The sequence below is a fragment of the Rhinolophus sinicus genome, linkage group LG02, assembly GCF_036562045.2.
Source record: "Rhinolophus sinicus isolate RSC01 linkage group LG02, ASM3656204v1, whole genome shotgun sequence".
In the NCBI taxonomy this organism is placed as follows: domain Eukaryota; kingdom Metazoa; phylum Chordata; class Mammalia; order Chiroptera; family Rhinolophidae; genus Rhinolophus; species Rhinolophus sinicus.
In genome coordinates, this window is record NC_133752.1 from 97,619,555 (window position 1) to 97,644,685 (window position 25,131).

General features: G+C 36.4%; 1 protein-coding gene across 6 annotated transcripts in view; it reads left to right on the plus strand.

The window, feature by feature from the left end:
• MYO3A (myosin IIIA) overlaps window positions 1-25,131 on the plus strand; it is a 217,461-nt gene that overhangs the window by 120,261 nt on the left and 72,069 nt on the right. For 5 of the 6 annotated variants that reach the window (XM_074324949.1, XM_074324951.1, XM_074324950.1 and 2 more), the window contains 3 exons: window positions 12,077-12,203; window positions 16,288-16,498; window positions 18,679-18,826. In XM_074324949.1, coding sequence (XP_074181050.1) covers window positions 12,077-12,203; window positions 16,288-16,498; window positions 18,679-18,826 — 486 coding nt within the window. The remainder of the gene's footprint in view (window positions 1-12,076; window positions 12,204-16,287; window positions 16,499-18,678; window positions 18,827-25,131) is intronic. The other variant, XM_074324954.1, reaches the window with a different exon arrangement.

Consider the following 25,131-nt stretch of genomic DNA (forward strand, 5'->3'; position numbering starts at 1 on the left):
TTATAAGCATCTCACCTGATTCTTATCATTATAGAAGACTGGGAACACTGGTTTTTAAAACTTTGAATTAAGATGAGATAAAACTTAGCCATCTGTCCCACTGGTCCTGGGGCCTTTTTGATATTGAGTCTTTAATCACCTTTCTGATTCTTCTATAATAATTACCTATTCAAATTTTTCTTTTCTTTTTGGGTTGTCTGTATTTTGTTAAGAAATCATCATCAAATCTGATGCCATAGATTCGATTCATAAATTTTCTTATAAGCCTTTTAATTTATTCTCTATGTCTGGCTGTGTTTCCTTTCACATTTTAATCTTATGTATTATTTGGCCTTGCTCTTTTATCTTTACTTGATCTTACAAGGGATTTTCAATCTTCAAAACAAAAACAAAACAACAGCTGTTGGATATATTTACCTGTCCTATAATATTTTTTTTTGTTATCTGTATTATTCATTTCATTTTTATTTTCATATGTTTTATTAATTTGGTCATTTGGTTTCTTTTGTTGTTCTTTTTCTTAAAGAGAATACTGGGTTCCTCTATTTCTTCATTTTTCTTACTTAATAATGAAGGAATTTAAGGCTGTAAATTTACCCGTGAGTCATAAAGATTTCATTCTGTGCCATTTTTATAACAAAGTATCTTGTTTAATAGGACTCCTGAAGGCTTTAAAAAAAAAAAAGCTTTCAGACTGCTCTTAGCAGTTTACTGTTCGCTGTGTTGATTGGATGCAGTGATAAAGAATACTTCACTCTGAATGTGAATCAGGCTTTTAGATGAACTCTTTCAGGGAAGTAATGTGCAGTTTGTTGAATTTTAATTCATTTTCATAATTGACACTCCTGCAGCTTTAAGCAGTTAATGTGTCTGTGCAAGTTTACTGAGATTCCTTGGGTTATCAGATCCAAGAGCTTGAGCTAAAAATAACACCTCATTCTTGTCCGGAAATTTGGAAAATTTATCCGCAGGATATAAAATGTAGAGACGCTGATATAAATGCAACCTTCCAAAAATCATTTAAATTATGTGCAGTGAAGTTATTGAATCTAATCATTTTGCAGCATGCTTTTAAGGCAAAGTTGACGCCCTTCTAAAATGGAAAGCTGTGAACAATAACCTTTAGTCCATTGATCTATTTTTTACCAGAAAGTAATATTTCTAAAAGTGTACATGTTCTTCACATAGAGAAAAGTTTGCAGCTAAGTGAATTTTCTCTAAATATGGAACTATAAGACCTTACTACTAACTTCTACAGTTCTTCTCTTTGAAAGCTTTTGGCTCTACCGTGGGTGCTCTTGCTGCAGGCCTGTGGGGAGGATATTCTCAAGACCTTGACCCTAGTGAATGAAGTATGATCTCTGCCAACTGGGTGAGGTTGGAGAAGGAGGACAGATATGATGGTGAATGTTTAAATAAAAAAAATGTATTACAGTAAAAGACACATTACCATTCATCCCCCTCAAAATAATCCCCTTTGCTTCAAACACACTTATCCCATCGTTCTTGGCACTTTCTGAAGCAGTTCTGGAAGTCCTCTTCTGTGAGCGTCTTTAGTTGCACTATTGTGGCTGCCTCAATGTCCTAAATCATTTTGATTTTGGGGAAGAGCCAGAAGTCTCATGGTGCTAGATCCAGTGACTAAAGTAACGAGGACACACCGTGATGTTTTTATTTGACAGAAATTGCCGTATTCCAAAAGCGATATGTGTCATGGAGTGTTGTCATAGTGGAGGTTGATTTACGGCACACTTTAATACACACCTTCTCTCAACCGTAGCTCACACCTGACTAACTGTACCAAACAAGTTGAAACTTGTCATACACTGTTACTAAGGTTCGATGTGCTGCTTCCCGTATTGAAGGTCCCTGCCTTTCCATTGGATGGCACTCAGCAGCAGTATTCACCATATTTTGTAATCACAACAGAAAGGCTCTGTGTTACACGATGCTTCTGGTACCACAATTTCTATCAAATAAAAACATTATGGTGTGTCCTCATCCACCTTATTCACTGAATCTGGCACCCTGTGACTTCTGGCTCTTCCCCAAAGTCAAAATGACCACAAAAGGTCAACATTTTGAGTTGATTCAGGACATTGAGGCAGCCACGACAGCACAACTAGAGACTCACGAAAGAGGACTTCCAGAACTGCTTCAGAAAGTGGCAAGAACGATGGGATAAGTGTGTTTGAAGTGAGGGGAGCACTTTGAGGGGGATTAATGATAATGTGTCTTTTTTTGTAATAATTTTTTTTTAATTTAAACATTCACCATATTGTTTGATCACACCTCGTAAATGGCTTTTCTTTTGACTTGAAATGAGGGCTCTAGATGCAAGGAATGTTTAGGCAAATCAAGGTAATCTTTGTTCATCAGGAAGCATTCACCTAGTAGAGTTAATTTTTCTAGTGTGGCCTTTCTCTATAGCCAAGAGGAATTCAGACTTGATGGGGGAACTCAATGACAAGCCAAGTTTAAATGCATCCTAGTCAAATATTCTACTCACAGGAAGTCTTGAGCTGAATTTGAATAACTTGTTTGGTTTAGAAGTGGAGGCTCCAACTTGAGCATTTTCATTTCTAAATGATGCATTCTCTCCATAGATTCATGGACCCGACCTGGAACTTTGGGTTTACGACTCCACTGTCCATACCGTATTTACTAAAATGCAGTTCAAATCAGGAAACTCTGTGGTTCTCTGATCTCTAGGCAGAAAGGAGATGATGGGGGCCCTTCTCTCTGTTGATGCATTAAACAGCTTTTAGACTGTCAAATGGAACAAATAATTCATTGCTTGATAAGATTTATAAAGGTTTGGGGGAAAACTTGTAGACTCTGCTCTTAGCTGTAATGTATTACTGTGAAGAACTTTTTCCTGGCAAGAGAGATGCCAGTATGTGAATCTCATTCCCCTATTCCATCCGAACAAAAGGGGGAAAAAAAAAAAGCAGCAAAGGGTGGCAGGGTGACTGGATTGATATATGAGGACAGGAGAAATAACCAGTAGCAGCTTTTGCTGAAGAATTGAGTAAAAAATGATGAGGACTGAAGAGGAGCTGGACAATTGGAAGATTACTAATCTTGTAGACTTTATCGTGGATTGCTCATGCAGAGTAGAGTGGTGTACACCCTTGTATATGCCATGAGATCTGGGTAGTGGACATCGTATTGTGATGAAAACATGCTGTTAACCTTACCCTACTACCTTTTGGGAGCGAGGTCTGAACTATAACATCTGGAGTCAGAGATTACCCTAATACATTTCCTAATAAAACAGATGTTTTTATTTCTAGTGAAATAAATGTGTTTGTAGTTGGTTCAGATCTAGGAGAGGACGTCACTGACTCAAAAGACATGAGTTTCAGCCATATTCCAGGTGACATATGACCACTGCCCAGAGATTTTAGGCAAGCTGTGGGAGACACTCTAGGAGATTCCACGTCACCCTGTTCCAGACATATTCTTGTCCTTATGCTCTAATTCTGATGTGCTAAGCATCATAGGTGACCGCTTGGGCCATTTGCTTTCATTATGGCTCAAAGGACCAAGATCTTGTCCTCCCCTGAGTGTTTCAGCACATTAATCCCAGGTTAACTGCACCAGGAGTGAAAAACAGAATATTTGCTGCTCCAGCTGGCTGGTGCGATACCAATTAGTTCAACCCTAACTCTGCCCCAACCCCAACCCTTTCGTGGGTGTGGCAACTTCCCCGGGGCCTATCTTCCTCACTTCCCCCTGCCAGAATTCAAACTCAAATCTGGCTCCTCCCCTTCTGCTGTGTCCCTGTCCCTCCGGAGCCTCTCCCTAGCCCTGCCCTCACCCACAGCTTGCACCTGTGGAGACAAGTTGATGTAAGTACTGGGGGTATCCAATTTACTTAGAGGTGAAATGAATAAAGCAAAAAGCAGCATCCACCCTTTTCTCCAATCCTTGGTTATAAGATGGATGTTGCCAGTGGTATGTGCTCCTTTGGAATGTGATCTGGCTCTGTTGGTTGCCTGGCCTGGGGAAAGCAGGAGAGAGTAATTGCATCTCAGTGTGTCATCCTTGAGCTGAAGCATCCTGTACACCAAGCAAGCAGCTCCTGCTGACGGGGGTGGCCTCTCTGTGCTTTTCCCTGCTTTTTGTCATCAGAAGAGCTGATCTTCTTACCAATTCCCTCCTCCAAACATTGCTATCTTAGAAGCAGGGAATCATTTTTAATTGATTTGTTTACCTCTGAGCCCCACTCCTCACAGGCAATCTTTCACTTGTATTTGGCTCAACTCCTTTCTCTTGCTTGGTACACCAACACTTAGTAACCTTAAATGAAACTAATCTCGCAGTCAGCATCCACGGACAAAGAGAATTCATTTATTTAAAACTGTGTATTCTGAACATAAACATACTCTGTTTATCAAACCTCCAAACATATAGATTAAAGTAAAGGAAAATACAGCATCTGTTTCTGGAGCTGAAGCACAATCACTTCTAAATATTTTGTGAAGACTTTTAGTCTGGTTTGAGGTGACTGTCCTGGGATATGGTGGTCTCCCTTCTAAAAGCAGAGACTCACAGTTCACAGGGCAGACTGAACCAGTTTGGAGGCAGTAGAATTAAGCCAAGTGGATGTTTACTTCCTTTTTATCCCACTCCTGAATTTTTTTATACTATCCCACTGGCTTTCTTAGATGTGTCCTTTTTCAGCAGCTGCTTCAGTTCCATTTTGAAAAGAGGCAACTTTCCATATCAAGTGAAGTAGCATGATTCTCACATTCTCCAAGCATAGCTTCCTGCCGTCACAATTTACTGCAGCACAGTTTTTGATGACTCTCCACTATAGAGTCTCTCTCTTTTTATCCCCTGAATTTTCTCTGATTGGTGTTGGCAGCACCCACCGTATATGTGTCCCTTTAAATAGTTCTAGAGTTTACTATTATTCACTTGTACATTTCTGATTTAGCACAATCCAGGCAAATTGACAGGCAAATCAAAATCAGATATTCTCTAAAAATAACACAAACTGGGAAATGCTAAAATTTTTAAAAACGTGATTGCCTCAGACATTTTCCTGCCATAGTTTTAAAATAAATGATTAGTAATTTTATAATTCAACTCATTTAGAGGCAATTTTTACCATGTCATCACAGGAATTTTTGTTTGTTTGTCTGCACAAGGTCATACGTCTTACTTCCAAGATGAAAATGTTGGGGTTTTTTTTCTGCTTTAATTTTGCTTACATTTCTTACAATAGTCTAAAATCCCAATCGGGTTCATTTTCTGTGGATTATAGCTATGACTTTAGTTATGATCAAATAATATTTTAAAAGAAATTTATAATTATTTTAAAGCATCACACAAAGTGTTGAATCTCTGTGATATACTTCATTTTTAAAAATTGTTTCTGGTCAGGGTGGGTGGTACATATAAGTCCCTTTTGTTCATTTGATAATTTAAAAATAATAATTTGAAATCTAGTTGTCTTCATTCAAAATGCATAAAATAAGTTACAGTTCTAGAATGTCATAATTCAGCCAACATTGATGACTTGAGCAGAATGAGAGGACCAAGGAAGCCAGTTGTTTAAAATAAAAATAATTCTGTACTAGTGAGACAGGATCTGTGAGTTAAAGTCCTTGGCACTGCTTGTCTCTAGCTGTGTGTCTTTAGACCAATAACTAACCCTCTCTGGTCTATGTTTCTTTATCAGTAAAAGGAGGGCAGAGAGAAGGTTTATTTCTGAGTCACTTTCTTCTCCCACTATCTATGACTCAAACTGAGTCCTACCTAACTTTATTCTAATCTTTGCAAACTGCTCATGTCAGCTTATTGCAAAATCAACCTAAGCGTAGAGAACATATTAATATCCTTATATAGAAACGACTGCAAATGCTGGCTACAGAGCTCCTCCTTTCACCTATCAGCTCCTTTTCACCTGGTACATGGTCTCCGATAGCATCTGGTCTCGTGGTACTTGCCCCAGCCTGCTCCTCCCTATCCTGCCTTCTCTGTCCTTTATCAGTGGCAGCATCAGAGTCTTGGCTGTCCCTGGACTAGACTGGATAGTGCCACATCCCCCAGCCTGGGCTGGTGTCACTTTGTCGTTGTCCATGGTGACCCCCACCTACGTTGAGGCCCAGGCTTTTTCACCTTTCTCACTCCTCTCCTGAATGGACTTCAATTAAGCAACAAGTATGGGTCGAGGCTCTAAGAAAGGACATGGTACATGTCACCGAAAGGACTGTGCACCAGACTCAGTCCACCCAGCCAGGGCTGTAGCTTCCATTCCCAAAACAAGTCAGAGAAAGGGGATTATACATTTTCTAATGGCAAGGCTTGACAGTTTAGAGGAGTTAACGGGCTTTGGGTAGAAAATAACTTGGCTTAGTAGTCTTGTTCTCATAAAATCTGACTGCTAACTCAGGATGCAAGCCTGAAACTGAAAAAACAGGACAATCAGAATTCAAAAAAAAATTCTGAGGAAGAAGAGCAGAAATTGTGGGGCACAGCGTAAGTAAAAACTTCAAGACAAATAAGACAGATTGCTTTGAAAGTGAAGGAGATTTTCACTGTCACTTGACTGACACAAAAGAAAACAGTTTGACAAGCTTTTATTGAGTTCCAGCTGTGTACCGGGCTCTGTGCTAAGAGTCAGAGCTATGGATTAGTCACAGTCTCTATCTTCAACAAGTTTATAAGCTGATAGAAGAAGCATACACTTAGCATAATTTCAGTAAAATGTAGTCAATTTCATGATAAGAAACAGAGAATGTTACAGAAACGTGAAGTCATGGTGGTTGGTCTACTGGAAGATTCCATGAAGAGATTGCGTGTCAAGAGTGGGGGAAAGAACAGTGAACTGGAATTAAAGTATGACAATAACGTGGAATGAGAGGCACCTAATGTGGACTTTGGGTTGGCCGGAAAATGTGTGAGAGAAAAATAGCTGGAAATGAAGGTGCAGAAGCACCAGAAGATGCAGGACCTTCTTCTTTTCATGCCGTGGTAAGGAGCTGGAACTTTGTCTTCAAGGGTGTAGGGGCCATTGAAGGATGTTAACTGGGGACATAAGATGATGTGACTGACCACCGGAAGGATCACTGTGCCAGCTGAGTGGACGATGGGTTGGCGAGGGGCGAGACCAGGGGCACAGAGACTGGTTAGAAGGAGCCCATTACCAGAGGCTGGGCCTGTGCATTGACCAGGTCTGTGAGTCTGGGTGTGACCTTGAGCCTAAGGATGGGCAAATCCCATTTTTAATGTTCCGAGAAGGCATGTTTTGGTAATTAATTCAATATAATAATGATTTTGGAACCAAGTACCTAGTGTTTTCTTTCAGCTTTTAAGTTCCGCCTATACATCCTTTTTCCTGTAATATTTTGTTTTTTGGCAGTTTTAGGTTCACAGCGAAACTGAGTGGAAAGTACAGAGATCCCATATACGCCCTGTCTCCGCACATACACGGCCTCCCCACTATCACTATTTTTGCCCCAGAGCGGTACATGTGTTAAGTTGATGAGCACACATTGACACGTTATTATCTCTGCAAGTTCAGAGTTCACATCAGGGGTTGCACTTTGTTTGTCTTTGGACAGATTTGTAGAGTCGTGTACCTACTGGTATAATATCATACGGAGTAGTTTCACTGCCCTGAAATTCGTCTCTGTACCACCTATTCCTCCCTCCCTCCCCTCTAACTCCGGGCAACCACTGATCTTTTACTGTCTCTATATTTCGTCTTTTCCAGCATGTCATGTAATTGGAATCATATAGTAGGCAGCCTTTTCATAATGGCTTATTTCACTTAGTTCTATGCATTTCAGGTTCCTTCATGTCTTTTCCTAGCTTGACAACTCATTTCCTTTTAATGTGAAATGATATTCCGTTGTCTGGATGGACCACTTTGTTTATTCAGTGACCTACGAAGAGACATCTTGGTTACTTCAAATTTTGACAATTATGAATAAAGCTGCTACAAACATCTGTGCGCAGGTGTTTGTGTGGCTATAAGTTTTCATCTCCTTTGGTTAAATACCAAGGACCTTGATTTCTGACTCATATGATAAGAATATGTTTAGTTTCGTAAGAAACTACCAAACTGTCTTCAATATGGCTGTCCTAGTTTGTATTCCTACCACCAATGAATGCGAGTTCCTGTTGCTCCACATACTCAGTCAACATTTGGTGTTGTCAGTTGGAGTTGGGATTTGGCCATTCTGATATTTAAGTGTGTAATGATATCTCATTGTGGTTTTAATTTGCATCTTCCTGATGACATTTACAGAGCATCTTTTCATGTGCTTATTTGCCATCTGTATATCTGCTTTGGTGAGGTGTCAAAATGTTTGGCCCATTTTTTACTCTTTTTTTTTTATAGTTGAGCTTTAAAAGTTTATTATATATTTTGGATAACAGTCCTTTATCAGAAGTGTCTTTTGCAAACATTTTCTCCCAGTCTGTGGCTTGTCTTATCCTCTTTACACATCTTTTCCTTCAATTTGTTAATCTAACAATTTTTGTGTAAGAATAGAAACAACTTTCAGTCACCTTTATTCACTGAACTCATAACCTTAAACAGACATAATTAATTAAATTATTTTGAACTCCTGAACAAATGTAAAAATTTAGTACATCTCTGTCTTTCAAACACTCGAAATGACTCACTCAGCAGGCTTGCAAAGATTGGTGGGCACTTTCTAAACTTTCTAATCATTTAACTGAATCTTCTTAAGCGCTTAAGAAGATTATTAACTAGGAAAAATCTAATAATTCAAAATTATTAATGTAGTAGATCAAGTTATTTTATACATTTCAATATGATTTGCAATCAAATTCTGCGACTTTTCCAATTAAAATCATGTGTATTACCAGATACGCATTTAAATTCAAGTCACAAGACTGTCAGATTTTCTACTTCATGTCTAATATTATCTCTAAGATTTTAAACATTTAAGAATAAACACTGATTATCACAAGTTACACATCTTATTCATAAATTTAACAAAAAAAACATTGGTACACTGTATTCGTTTACTAGGACTGCAATAACAAAGTACCACAGGCTTAAACAACAGAATTTATTTCTTCACAGTTCTTCAGGCTGGAGACAAGGTCCAATCCTTCCGAGGGCTGTGAGGGAGAATCTGTTCGGTGCTTCCCTCCTAGCTTCTGGTAGTTCCCTGGCACTCATTGGAGTTACTTGGATTGTATCACCCCAATTTCTGTCTTCTTCTTGACATGGTGTTTTCCGTGTGTGTGTGTCTTCACATGATGTTCTTTTAAAAGGACACCAGTCATGATTAGATTAGTGGCCTACCCTACTCCAGTATAACCTCATCTTAACTAATTATATTTGCAATGACCCTATGTCCAAATAAGGTCACATTCTGAGGTACTGGGAGTTAGGACTTTAACATAAGAATTTGGGGAGGGACACAGTTCAACCCATAACAGATACTGTAGATTTGATTTACTTTAACACCACTACATATTATATCCTATATACTAAAGTTGTGAGCTGAGGCTGAAAGTTCAGAGCCATTCTTCAGGACAGAGAATTTAAGTCTGTCTGGGACCTAGGTCCTGCACATTTCTAGGACAGAGTCTGTCAATCTTGGCACTATTTATATTTGGGGCTGGATAATTCTTTTTGGGGGAGGGAGCAGGGGGCTGTCCTGTAAATTGTGGGATGTTTAGCACAATTTCTGGCCTCAACCCACTAGATGCCAGTAACGACCCAGCCCCATTTGTGACAACCAAAAAAAATGTCTCCAGACATTGCCAAAGGTCCCCTCAGGACAAAGTTGTCCCTGGCTGAGAACCACTGTTCCAGGATGATTAATTCAAACCACAAATCTGAATCTGTTCTCAGAGCTGTGCTCTCTCCATTGTTTTTAGTGGGGAACCACAAGCCATACCTTCACTATTTTATTGGATTCAACTAATCCCTTTACCTTATGATTGAATTCTGCATTCTTTTTATACTTCTGGGCTCAAAGGCCATGGTTTTAAACTCATTATATTGGTAATACCCATATCAAGAAAAAAATGTAGTTTTGAAAAATTAGTTATGAAATAGAATCAAAGTCATCAATCGCTATTGCACTTGAAAGTTCACAGAATCTTCTTTAGAAACTATACAAACGTCTCCACTTATCTCATTTTCTCCTTAAAAACATGCTTTTCCTCGAGTGTCAGAATTCAAGCCCAGTGGGATTATTCTTATTTTCAGGGTTGTTCTTGGGCTGATATTATCACATGTTCAAATAAAATTATTAGTCTTGCATTGTATATCATTTTTACTTGAGGATATGTTATCTTTAATCATTTAAAAAATATAATTCGACTGTTATTTTTCTATCTTTTTATTACAAAGGTGCACTATTTCAGTTAGTTTGTGAGTTCTGATGGGCGCAGTTAGGGAAATGTTCCATTTTACCTTCTGAGCTGGTTACACACTGAGGCTGACAAAGCCATCAGAGAGAAAGGTGCTGTGTACGATAGCACGATGCTCCATGTCCCAAAGTCACTGACAAAGACACTTTTGGAATAGTATGTTTTATAAATCAGATACTTCCTGTATTTTATAAAGAGCCACAGGATGGTCCTGCTTTCCCTGGACTTCTCACCACCAGGACATTTGTAATCTACCATAAAAAGCACACTTACTCATTGATTACACAAATCTTTAGTCATTGCCGACCATGTGGAAGCCAGTGGGCTGGATATTAAATAGGGTCAGTAGACCAGCCACAGCTCCTCATCTCCAGGATCTCTAAGTCCAGCAGCAGAAATGTGAATGTTCTACATTTTAAAAAACTATAACAACAATGAGATACCACTGCACACCTATTAGAATGGCCAAATCCAACACGCTGGCATCCAATGCTGGTGAGGATTCATTCAACCAATATATTTATATGTTTATTCAACATACCGTGTTTCCCCAAAAATAAGACCTAGCCGGACAATCAGCTGTAATGTAATATAAGACCCAGTCTTATTTTACTATATAAGACTAGGTCTTGTTAAATATGATATAATATAATTAATATAATATAACATGTTATGTTCTGTAATATAATATAATTAGTATAATATAATACAATATAGTATAACATAATATAATATACTGGGTCTTATATTAATTTTTGCTCCAAAAGACGCGTTAGAGCTCATTGTCCTGCTAGGTCTTATTTTCGGGGAAACACAGTATATCTTATATATGAATGAATAAATATCCCTGAAGATATATTTCAACTCCAGGTTTTATCTTGACTTAGAATGTTGGAGTGGATAAAATTATCATTCTTTGATAAGTGTAGGAGCTGGAATAAAATAACTGTAGAAAAAAAAATAACAAAGGATTTTCTCGCTTTCATGTTCCTCACTGCACCATGAACATAGTCGGAATGACACCTAAAATTACCACAGACTCCTTGACAAAATGCCTTCTGTGACTCCAAGAAGAGTCGTGTGTGTGTGTGTGTGTGTGTGTGGTGTGTGTTTCTGAGTATATTTCAGTATCCCTGATTAGGGATTTTATGTTAAAGAAGTAATTACTATAATCTCTAAGCTATAGTCCAAAGTTCTTATGCCTGTTCTTAAACTACACATATCCTTTGATTTTATTGCTAGGATCTTTTGAGTTTTCTTCCTTAACTAGCCTTTATCCACATATACACCTCACTTTGAAGATGGCCTCAAGGAAAATGAACATATGGAAACAATCACATTAAGTTCTGAAGTTAAGTTTCACGTGGAGAGATTTCTCTGTGGCCTAATGAATTTAGCTATTTCTACGTGCTCTGAGGGGAGCTCCTCATTTCTATTTTTTATTCATATTTGCATTCATAAAATATTTTCAGTCACTCACAGGGTAACAGACACCATGTTTACGTCTAAGATTAAAATAATGATGCCATGCTTCCTTGGATCCTTGCCTACTTGGGTCTTTAGTCTGACACCGTAGTCTGCAGGATGACCTTCTACTTCTGAAGCCGAAGGATTCCTCCCCAGTCTGTCCCAAGTCATAATCACTGCCTTGCTATACTCAGCAGGAGAAGGATGCTAACATTTCTATGGTGTGTTTCAGCAACTTGGAAGTGTATACAGTATACTCGCTGCCATCTTGAATGTTGGAAACATTGAGTTTTCTTCTGTGGCAACTGAACACCAGATTGACAAGAGCCACATTTCTAATCATGCTGCTCTGGAGAATTGTGAGTTCTGTTATCTTCCATTCAAAACTCGACTCTTAAAAGTCTAATGATGTACTGTGTCACATAAGGATAATATCATGATATAAATTTTTATTTGTATATGTTTTCTAATTTATAGTTTCTCAGGAACAGAATGAGATGTTTTAGGGTAATTTCATAGGGCCAAATGCTAAACCATTCTAGTCTGGACCTGTCCCCAGATCCCTATTATTTCCGTCCCACTGTGTCTCTGGAACCAGCTTGGTAATGCAATGGAGCAAACGTCTGAGGTTGGCACGTCATTGTGGGCATGTACCTGGAAACCTGTTCTGATTTTTCATATAGTAAAAAAAAATTTAGTTGGCACATAAGGTATCAGATGATCAGCAGTGGAAAGAATAATGAGAAAACGCAAATGATAAGATTCAAATCTCACCATCTGATTGCAGTTAGAAGAGATCAACAATCATCAGAATGAATAGCAATAGAGGTATGTTGTAGATATGGATATACTTAGAAACAACCAAACTGAAAAAGGATTTTGATGATTGAGAACCTATTTCTGTATAGCAAGAGATAGTCCTATAGATCACAAAAGGTTAATGTTAATGAGAATATATTTAAAATTAATTAAAGCATTTTCTGGAATAGCCAGTCATAGGAAATAGAAATTACACTAATTTGCATTAAAGTTACATATAATTAAATTTACAAGGAATTATTTCCAAATCAAGAGCATTTTATAGGTGCATTGTTTCAATCAGAAACCAGTTCTGTTCATTCTATCCCATAAATGTCTTTCAAATATGACCACTTCTCCTTATCTCTGTCACCATTCTCATCCAATATCATCTCTCAGTTGTCCCCCAATTATTCATCCCACATCAATTCTTGAACTTTTCCAGACCATTTTCCACAGTTCATTTAGAAATCATTTAACACATGTATCAGTGGGTTCTCCCAATCACCTTCTCCCCCTCTCTGTCCCTGTCTCTTTCCCCTGTCCCCACCATTCCCTTTTTTTCCCCTCTCTTCCTCCTCTTTCCTTTCCTCTAATATCTCCCTGTCCCTGGCCTCCTCCCACTATCTTCCCACTTAAATTTCTTATTAGCTTCCAATTCCTTCTGAATGAAGACTGTAAAGACTAGAACTTTGTTTTACAAAGTATTATACTTAGCAATATAGCCCCAAGTGAAATGTCTGGCATGTAGTAGACAGTATATATATGTGAAATGAATGAACAAGGTAGGGTAGAAATAGACATACCAATCAATGGAAGACACTTCAAAAACAGATCCAAGTAGAATTTCCAGAAGTGGCATTACAAATCACTAGGGAATCAACGTTGTAGGGACCACCAACTGGCTAACCATGTGGGGGAGGGGCTTATGAATACTTATATGCCATTATACAAAATGAATGCCAAACATGTATCAATGTAAGGGCAAAAATCATAAAAGTACAAGAAAAATGCATTTATATAATCCTGAGCTGAGAAAAGACTTCAAGAACTTTATGTGCAGAAAACCAAAAACAGAAATGATTTTTTAAATGGATATTTGACTTCATAAAAATTAGAACTCTTTTATACTAAAAAAAAAAAAAAAAAGGAAAAAGGAAATTGCAATGCAAATGAAAAAACAGGGAAAATATTTGCAATATATACGAGGTCTGACAATTAAGTTCACGAACTCATCGTAGAAAAACTGGTACATACCTCATTGCTGAAAATCACTACGGTCACCTTTGAAGTAGTCCCCTTGGGAAGCTATGCATTGACACCAGTGCCTAGTCCACCCTTCAAAGCAATTTTGGGACTTCTTCTGGAATGGCCATCAGAGCTGTCATTGTATTACCCTTGATGTCCTGAATGTCATCAAAATATCTTCCTTACAATATTTCCTTTGTCTTCTAGTAAAGAAAGCAGTCATTGGGGATCAGGTCAGGTGAGTAGGGAGGGTATTCTAATACAGTTACTCGTTTACTGGCTACACACTCCCTCCCAAACAGTGCTGTGTGAGCTGGTGCATTGTCATGATGCAAGAGCCATGAATTGTTGGCAGGAAGTTCAGGTCATGTAACTTTTTCACACAGCCTTTTTAGCACTTTTAAATATTAAACTTGATTAGCTGTTTGTCCAGTTGGTACAAATTCATAATGAATAATCCCTCTGATATCAAAAAGTTAGCAACATCATTGCAACAAGTTTGCAAACTTAATTGTCAGACCTCATTTATCAAAGCATTATTTTCTTTTAGTAATAAAAATCTCTGATAAATTGATTAGGAAAAGATGAACACATCAAAGAAACAAGGCAGTTTACAAAATAAGAATCACCAATAAAAATATGAACTGAAGAAAGTATTCAGCTTGATTAGGAATCAACTAAAAACAAATTGAAAGAAAGAGGCATCTTTTCCTATCGAATTGGCCATTTAAAAAAATATTAATCCCTGGTGTCCATTTAATTATGTTGAAATTATTGGTCTTTCATTTAGCTGTAGGAGTGTAATTGCTTCAAAGTTTTTGAGGAGTAGCTAAATAGTAAATATCAAAGGCTTAAAGAGCAGCTAAATAGTATGTATCAAAGGCTTGAATATATTTGTATACTTTGAACTAATTGCTGAATTTAGGAAATCTATGCTAAAAAAATAATTCAAAACAAGAACACAATCTCATGTCCAAAATATTTATATCAGCATTCTTTACAATTATGAACACATGGAGATAACTAAACATCCAACAATTTAAAAATTATTGATATATGTCAGAATATGTAGCTTAAAATTATATTTACAAATAATACTCAACAAAATCGGAAATGCTTAAGATGTTATATTTAGATAAAATGTGAGGTGGCCGGGTGGCTCAGGCGGTTGGAACGCTGTGCTCCTAACGCCAAGGTCACTGGTTTGATTCCCACCTGTGCCAGTGAGCTGCGCCCTCTACAGCTAAGAACAATGGCTGGGTGCTGACCAAAGGTCGGCGACCGACTGCCTCAGCTGGGGGAGTGCAATGCTCATAATACCAACATAGACCAGGCAGCTGTGTCCTCTACAACTAGACTGAGAAACAACTGCTTGAACTGGAGTTTGTGGGGTGGGGGTGGGGGTGGGGGGAGGGGGGAAAAAGATAAAAATGTATGTGCAGAATAATGGCAATAAAATGCCGAGAAAGAAAGAAATGCAGAATGTTAACTTAGAAGGTGAGATTTCTGCTGAGACTGTATTACTTCTAGAATATGAATAAAATATTTTGTTTAAATAAGGCCCAACAATCTTAGCCACATATGAAGAAATACCTTGTCCCTAATGCTCAAAGTAAATTCAATATGTTCAAAATACTTTAAAAGAAAGTTAATTTGAAAACTTAGCCTCTCTGTCACGTAGTAGTTTGAGTTACAGATGTTTATTATATTAAAAAATGAGTTTTATTCACCAAGGTTAAGTATTAATTTTAAATTCCCCATGATGTTTAATTATCATTAACTATTAAATAAATGTTTGTTTGGACATCAAGTTCTAACAAAATTTAGTAATTGACATATGAAACTGAAAGGTAGTATGATAAAAGGTATTTGAATGTCAGAATAGGTTTATGTTCTTTGGGTTGTATATGAATGTCTTTTTATGTTCTTTTACATTGCAGAAGGTACATAAAATACATTCGTTTGGGTATATCCCTGAAGTCTAGGTAACCTTACAATTAATTTCTGCATTTCAAAAATGTGTATATTAATAATAGAATCCAAATTATACCAAGTCTATTCATGATCTTTTAAATTATTTAACATAATTCAGTGCGATCATGTTGGTATCATATAAACAACTACTCATGTGTACAGATGTTTCACTCCGCCAGCCAGTTTGTTTTGGGCTGTGCTATATTTTACAGCAGCCCACATTTGACCAGTCGAGATAAATAGAGAAAGATGATCACGAAGAGACATAGGGATACTGTTGAACAGTAACTTATTTTTACATTATAAAATCTTCTTATATTTATTTCACGTTATTTGAAGAAGGTCAATTAAGACATTTTTATTCTCCGGGAAGTAACTTCATTGCCGTAATGTCTTCTAACAACACATCTGTTTATTTTTTAGCTGCTTCTTTGCTTTGCATTCAGGCAGATGAGCTACAAGAAGCTCTCACCTCCCACTGTGTGGTCACTAGAGGAGAAACCATTATACGGCGCAACACTGTGGAAAAAGCTACTGATGTCAGAGATGCTATGGCTAAAACTTTATATGGCCGTCTCTTCAGTTGGATAGTCAATCGCATTAATAGCTTGTTGAAGCATGACACATCACCAAGGTAAACATTTTTATAGAAATATTTTTTCCCAACGGTCAAGTGATGTAAATCTATTTTGTAATTTATTGATTTATATCTGAGTCCCTTGGAAGATGTTTCTAATTCATATCATTTAATTTATCAAAGCTATAGTTCAGTACACCTGCTTTATTTCCTAATAGTATCACTTCATTGTGTCATGTAGCTATAATTTTTTTTAATAGCTGGCACATAAAAACTGTAGCAACATGAATAAACATAATAGAAAGTGAATTTTTAAAGTGACATCTTACTATCAATTTGTGTGTCTTTTAATTAAAAGGTTTCCTGTGAAATATATGCCATTTTATAATTGCATAAAATGTCAGTTTAGCAATTTTTGTTTTTGTTTTGAGGGTTTGAATTAAATCTTGAAAGCAAAGGAGAACTTTTCATATTTTAGCGCTCATTATAATCTCTTAAAGGTAGGTATTATGGCTTCCACTGAAATTTGGGTGAGAAATGCACTAAATAACTAGTAAATGGTAGATCTGAGCAATAATGTTATCTGACCATAACTCTCTGCTCTGCCTAATACCTCATCGTAGAAATAAAGACAATTGCAGCCACCATTACCTGAGTGTTCTGTATGTGCCAGGGATTGTGCATAGATATGTCTTTACATTTATACCTAAAGTCTGTTCTGCCATAAATTACACAATCTTTAGAAATGAGTATATGAAAAGAATATGAATGCCTACCTACGATGACCTCGTGCGCACTTTCTTAAACATAAAAGACCCCTGATACACATTTTAGGCATGCTATTCATTGTTATTTTTCCACTAAAATATACACCGCATTGTAATATTATCCAGTCAAAATTATCCACTCAAAATTGCTTCTTTACCTCCCTGCTCAACTGTACCCTGTATGACTGGATCTGCCAATCACAATCCAATTATAATTGTCAGATAGTTTGTATGTTCATTTGTGGCCGTCTGTATGATGCCAAGCTTTCAGATGAAAACAGAAACTTTTGAGAATTTTTCAATATCTGTATATTCCACAGAATGTAAGCTTGCATGCTTTCTAACATATTGTTATGCAAGTTAAACATTTATCTCAGTGAGACCCTTTGGGACAAAAAGATGGTAAAAGAATAATCGTTTTGAGTGGACCAGCATAAATTGAACTTAGTCATTTTGCCTCATATCATCACATAAAATTACACTTACTATTCAAAATAGGAACTTTCAATAGGATAGCTTTCCTTTTGTCAATCCATCATATATTCAAAATGTTCTGTAAACTCCACGTTCTAAGTTCAGTCCATGCCTCCCATTAGCGAGCATCCTTCTTCAGCCCACAGCATGCAGTCGCTAGCTGTCATTTCCAAATCGCTGCCTCACACAACACTAAGATTAACACAGATTACGTGAATGGTGAACGCAAAGAGAAGTATTTGTACTTTCCTTTTTAAATGCACATGAAAATAACTTGGCAATGTATATATTTATTGGGGGAGGGGAAGACTTTTTGACAAAGTAACCTTTAGGGAACAGAGGTAACCATTCTGAAGGAGCATGAGAACCTGCATTTGGAATAGGTAATTATAATATAGTATTTAATTGTATGTTAAAGTATTCAATTATGAAATAAATCCACATATATTTATATCTTCAGGTTGCCATTTGTTCTATATTAAAAAATTGTGAGTGAATAACCCAACAATAAATAAGGATTCTTTAAAATAATTAAAATATTTTTAGCAAACCGTTTAATTGTCCTAAAATTAAAGACTAATTATACTCTTTCACAGAATTTGTGCTTTTCTGGTATGTTTTTATTGGGCATATTTTTGCTACATTCTGAGTGCTAGCCAGGTTTTCCCTGTGAATCTTGACTCACTCAGGGCTGTGATCTTGTGCTCATAAACCCATAGGAAAAAAGTTTCTTTTGTTTAAGTATATAAGATAGTATAGAAGGGGTTTGTGTAGTATAAGGAAACTATTGACCATTTACATATTAAAATTGATGCTACCTAATTTATCTTTATAGCCTATGGAAGGAAACTTTTGCAATTAAAACTTTCACTGTAAGTGTGTATGCTGATAGTAGCTTCTTAGCTAAATCACAAAAGCATACTCTGAGATACTCTGCTTTCCATTACCCCTTAAGAAAATAAATAAGACCTCAAAATAATGTCTCTAATTTTCCAGTGGGAATGGTGATGAGCTGAGCATTGGCATTTTGGATATATTTGGCTTTGAAAATTTCAAAAAAAATTCCTTTGAGCAGCTGTGCATTAACATTGCAAATGAACAAATTCAGTATTATTTCAATCAGCACGTGTTTGCGTGGGAACAGGTAAGTCTGTGTGCTATAAAGATGCATGCATGTGTAGGTTCTATGCAGAATTATACTAATGAAGCAGGACCTGAAGTTGACTGGTAGATTTAAAGCCTTAAACATTTAATAAAGACCCAAAAAATCCAGATGTTTTCCTCCATTTTCATAGTAAAAACAAAAAAAAAAACTAGTACAAATTAAGTGTCTTAATATGTGATGTTGGATGTCCTCCATCAAAAATCAATGCACCCTTCTCCAAAACTCAGCAAACCTGAGCCCTTACAAACAAAGACGTTTCCTTTGGAAATTTAAGTAAGCAGATATGTCCAATTATTCCTCTTTCTGTCTACTGCATTGCTGAAATTCTGTTTGAAATTTCAATATCCATCTAAAATGTATTAAACTTCAGAATTCTGGTAACTAGGCAACAGAACACAAGATAATGGGTTTGATGCAAATGCCATGAAACGGTAATTTTGTCAGGATACAATGAGTAATTTATGATTCAGCTTCAAAAATATTCTTTCTTAGAGATAAATCAGAGACTTACTTAAATTGAATTTGGAAAAATCTGTAGTATTAAGACTATTTAAAATATTTTATCAAGTCTAAAAGAAATAGTTATATTCAATATGTCATTTGTCTCCTTTAAATATATTAAATTGTTTTGTGCTTACTAATTACAACAGAAGTTTTTAATTTAAATTTGAGATTAATTAGAGCCTGTTTTGATTCAAAATATTTAGGCTTATTAAGAATTAACTTTGAAATTGCATTTTGAAAATAGAAATCACAAAAGAAAATGTTAACCTCTTTACATTTCTTAGGCGAAAAGACAAAGGACATAAATTTAAGATTTTATCTGTGTTTGCCCAGCTCTCATCTACCCCAGGATCTTATTCCATCTAATATCTATTGTGTGTCTTTCTTTCCCCACCCTTTCTTGTCTATTCCTCTACTCCTTTCATCAGTGCCCTTCCTTAGCCTCCATATATGATAAAATCTCTTTAAAGTCTTTAAAAACAAAAATGCTGCTCCATGCTGCTTATCTCTGTAGCTGTGGTCTTTCCTGTCTCCTCCCTTCACAGCCAATCACCTTGAAAGAATCTTGGCAGTATTCATTGCACTGTATTACTTTCTTCCCCACTTGGTACTTTGTGTTCACAACATCTGGCTCTGACTTTCCCCATTCCATGGGAATGGCCCTTCCTAATCTCATCAGTCATTAGTATCAGACACATTGTAGTTGCACCATTATTATCCTTTCCTGTAGTTTTCAACCCTGTTGACACAGTCCTGTTTATGGAAAACCCCTCCTTTGTCATCCTTAATACCATCTTTCAGTTTATCTTCCTCTTTGAGGTTTCTTCCTTTATTCTTCCTGCATCATCCCCTAAACCAATGGTTCTCAACCCTGGATGCATTTTAGAATCTCTTGGTGATCTTTGTAAAATTCCAGTGCCCAGACCTTGTCCCAGACCAATTAAATCAAATCTCTTGGGATGAGACCCAGGCACCAATATTTCTTAAGGTTCCCGGTGTATTCCAATGTGCAGCCCATGTTGAAAGGTACTGCCCTAAATGCTAGCTCCCCCAGAGTTCTCTTCTTGACCCTCTTTTCATACGCACTAGGAGAAATGATCTATTTCCATTATTTCAACTACCCCCTACAAGCAAGCGATGCTCAAACCCTATCTTCAACCCATCTATCTCTCCAACCTCCGGGCCTTCTTTTAGGACAGTTTCCAGGACTTTGTCCAGAGCTGAACTCATCATTTTTCCCTCTCACTTGTATTTATACCCAGTGAATGACATCTCTACCCACTTTCTCAAGCCAAAAAAATGTTATGTTATATTTCATTTCTTATTACTGAAATCCATAAAATCACCGATATTTGTTCATCTTCTCTCCTCTATACTGCAGTAAAAACACTTGACAATACATTCTCTGGTTTACATTTTTGCCTTTCTCAGTAGGATGTAAATACCCTCAGGTCAAGGATTGTGTCATAATTCTTTTTGTATCTTCAGAGCCTGACATAGCAAGTGCTCAGTAAATATTTATTAAATTAAGGTCATCTTGCTTTAATGCCTCACAGTGTTCACATAATCCATTCTAGCCAGAGACTGAAACAAGTACATTTTTGGGGGTTGGACTTTTTTATAGGAATCTATTAGGATTATCTGCTTCTTGGGACCAGGTGCATTTTCCTGTATTTCCTATCTGATTATTTAATATCTTGTGTTGGTAGATCTCTGCTTTTCTTCTCTTTTGGGAACTGAGGTTATAATCTGGTTTTATTGGAATTAGTGTTTAAACCTTTCAGTAATTACTTGATTTTCACTTTTTATAGAATGTTACATTTTATAATTCACTTTGGTTGACAGTCTTGAATTTCATCCATGATCCTAATCCTTTTATCTTTGGGCTTGCTACAAATAAAATTGTTCTATAAGCCCTTTAAAAAATATCCTAGAGAGGATTTCAAGACAAAACAACTCAAAATTGCACCCCCAAATTAAAAATTTAACTAGGATCCAGGATTATACAAAGCTCTTTGAGAAATTAAGGTCATTCCCAATCCTTCCAAGTGTCTTCCTAGAGTAACTATCCAGGAACCTCTGCTTCATAATCTTAAGGACCAGACATTGGCAGCTGGTGATCAGGGATGAAATGTGTGATCTGGTGGATACAGGATTAGTCAGTGATACTCTTGATTTTAACTTGTGGGTGTATGTTTGGTTTTTTCTTTCACTGTCACTTCCCTGTGAAGGCAAAAAAATGTAACCGAGCAATGCTAACTAGCTATATGTATTAGCTGTCGCAGATAAAGAGCACTTACACTGATTTCTGTAAATAAGAAGCAGCTAGTAAGCCAAGTCATTAACTAAAGTCATGGTCACACCTTTTTTAGTCAAATATGACCACGGATTTGACCTAACTCAGAGCTCCTACGTTTAATAAAGTCTTCGTTGCTTATCAGTAAGACATACTGGTCTTGATTTCATGGACCTACAAATGATCTGGCCAATATAAGCAAGACACAAGCCTCAGGCAGCACCTTGTCAGATGAAACAACTTCTGGTCCCACTTAAACCAACAAACATTATCTTTATTGACAGACCAACAACATTGAAACCTAAATACAGGTTTGCTGAAAACGTTTCCTTATTTAGCCCAAGTTCAGTTTACATATAATATACACCTGGACACTCCAGCACAGTTGGTGTTACGAAGGTATTTTGAATATCATTTCCCCATTACTTTCCATTAAAACAATAATCAATAGACCACAGAAAAACATTTTTAGTGAAAGAGTTTATGGCCGTGACCTAATCCATAGCTTCTTGGGTGAATAGTTTCATGTTTCTTGGAATGGTTGCCTCTAGCTGAGCATTTGTATTACTTTGAACGTGTTCTTAAATCTGGGAACCCATTTTCACCTCACCAGCATCTGTGCCTCCTTTCTCCTCATAACCTTCTTTTCTATGGACATAAATTGTATGCCTTGGAATTTCAACACCCAACTGAGAGTATCCTTTTTCCCCTTATTGTCTAGATATTTAGAATGTCTAAGACAGCTGGTCTATGGTAGCATTATTTTCCTACTGTGTATATTATATACTTCCTGCAAATTTTCTGGAGTTTGGTATTTCATAATATTTGAAGCTTCCTTACTTTTCCAACACTAGAAGAACCATTTCATATATATATATATATATATATATATATATATATATATATATATATATTGACCTTCATAAAATATAAAGGGACAATTTGTATCTGAAACAATAGTTTAAATGTTAAATGATAATCCAGGTCCCCACCCCTACAAAGAGAAGATGAGGAGTATAGTTATAATCTTTTACAATTCCGGACTCCAACCTCCAACGCTTCTAAATGAGTTGCAGCTGAAAAGTATATAATTTTTCTCTCTATGTTATTCATTCCACAAATAGAGTATTCATAGTTCAACCTTCAGTGTTACATTTGTATAGGGTTATTTTGATACACACTATTTACTTTCGTCTTTTTCAAAAAGCTTTTAGTTAGCAGCTTAAAGGGCAGCAGACAAGTTATCCCATTTCTTATAAGGGAGGCATCTTTCTGCAAGAACCCCCACACCGAAGCTCCACGGTAATTGTATAGCCAAGATTTGGGTTGGGGGTTGTTCTGCTTTTGTTTTTTCATTTTCTGGTTTTCTTCACATAAAAGAGAGCGCAATAGTAATCAAGTGTGATAGAAAGCTTGAAATTCTCTTCAAGTTAGAGTCACGCTGGTGTTGTAGTGATGGCTTTTGTCCTTTAATTTAATTTTGGTATAATCATGGTATAGAACATGGAGAAAGAGATGAACCTTGTTACCTATAAGTTTATGTTTTAAATCAAAAGGAATGCGCACCAACCATGAGCATGATTTGAACTTGAACAAATGCCATTGTTCTTTAGGGCCATTGTGATACTACAGAGCATTGTTCTTGAAACCTGAAGATTCTCTACTTCCTTATGTGCTTATTTTTACCTAGGATAAGCTTTCTTAACCATTAGTGCAGTTCATCTTTCTGACTATTAACTGAAGTTCGTTTTTAAAGTGAGCTGTTAATATTTGTTTCTGTATAAGGATAAGCTGTTACACATCATTTCTGTATGTCCCCACGGGTTTAGAATTAAAAGTCAGAAGTCATTTTAGAGGCAGGGAACTATTTTCAGTGCATAATGGAAACAATAACTGCAATTATGGCTCTGGCTTCTCTGCCCGAAAGTGATGTGTAAGACTTTCATTTCCAGCTGTTCATATCCGAAAGATTAAAGCTTTTGACATGTTTGAATGTGGGCTCCCACACGTAATTTGTGGCAATTGCAAAGAACAAAAATTCATTCAAATACACAATGTCTACATTTTCAACTTTTTTACATTACAAAGTAAAAAGAATTACTCATTGGATAGAAAAAAAACGTGTGGGTAATTCAAAATAAACACCTTATATGTGTCTTCAAATGGTTTGGCTTACAAAGTATGAATTTTTATTTTATATCCAACTTTCTTCCCTATTAAGCCATATGTGTGTGATGGTGATAGCATTTGTCTTATTTTAGCTTTCCAAGTGATAAAGGCCCTTTTATAGGCATTTTCTTTAAGAAATAAAATAACCATACATTTAAGAAACCCTTGATATAATAAATTTTTTTAACTACTTGGCCAGGACTTGGGTTACTGCTTGAGATCACATACAAATGTTCTTTAAACTTCTCACATACTAAGAAACTATGGAAGTTGGTATCCACATGGTGAGATTTGTGTGGCCCAGCCCTGCAGCAGCTCGTGGCTGTGCATGTGTCATCTTGTCCCTTGGCTCTTGCAGGTTACCTCTTGGGCTCCTATATTCCCCTCATCCCTCGCTCAAGACCCTTGCTGCATGCAGTCTGTTTCTCTTTCATCAATGAAGTTAGATCAACACCTTTAATGTGATGTGGGGATTTGTGCTACTTATTTTGATAATTTGATAACATTTTTTAAAAATCTTTCAGTTATGATAACAAATAACTGTCAATGATATACACAATTAGAACCATAAAGCTGTACAATTACTGTAGTTTTCTACATGTGAGGTTAAAAGCATATTATTGACCAAACTGAAATAAAATTTTTTGATAAAGATTTAAACATGACGGTAAAGGAGAAATAGTTTAAGGTGAAACAGATACCAGTAGATGGAGAATTACATTTCTGAATTCCTAACTAAAATGCCTCCTTTTCCTAAGCCAATACCTATCAATAGAATATACATTTGTTAACTCCTTTATGGCTTTTAAAGAGTTTTCAATAGGTATATACACAAAAAAATTAGTAAGTTAGAATTTTCATCTAACATGCATTATATAACTTTTCCTGAGAAAAAGAAGCTGCTCTAGGCAGCACCATTTAAAATTCCTTCCCCCAAAGTTCATTAAATATATGTGAAATAAAACATGTCTATTTTATTATGTATTATCCAGAATACTTTCTCATTAGGTTACTTGTCAGATTCTGAATTAATGGCCTTGTCGTCTCAAATTAATGACGATCAGCATTCCCTGTGGCTTTTCATTAATATTAACGTAAAAATCAACAGGATCATTGATACCAGCTTTGAATAGGAAATACAGAAAACAAGAGATTTCAAATCATTTATTTTACATCAAAAGTTTGTATTTTTACAACATGCATATTACTACTGTTTTCTTCATTTTTAGCTTCTTAAAATACTTAATTAATTATGTAAAATGTTATTACTAAAAATAATATGTATATATAGAAATAGAGAATGATAACGAGAATG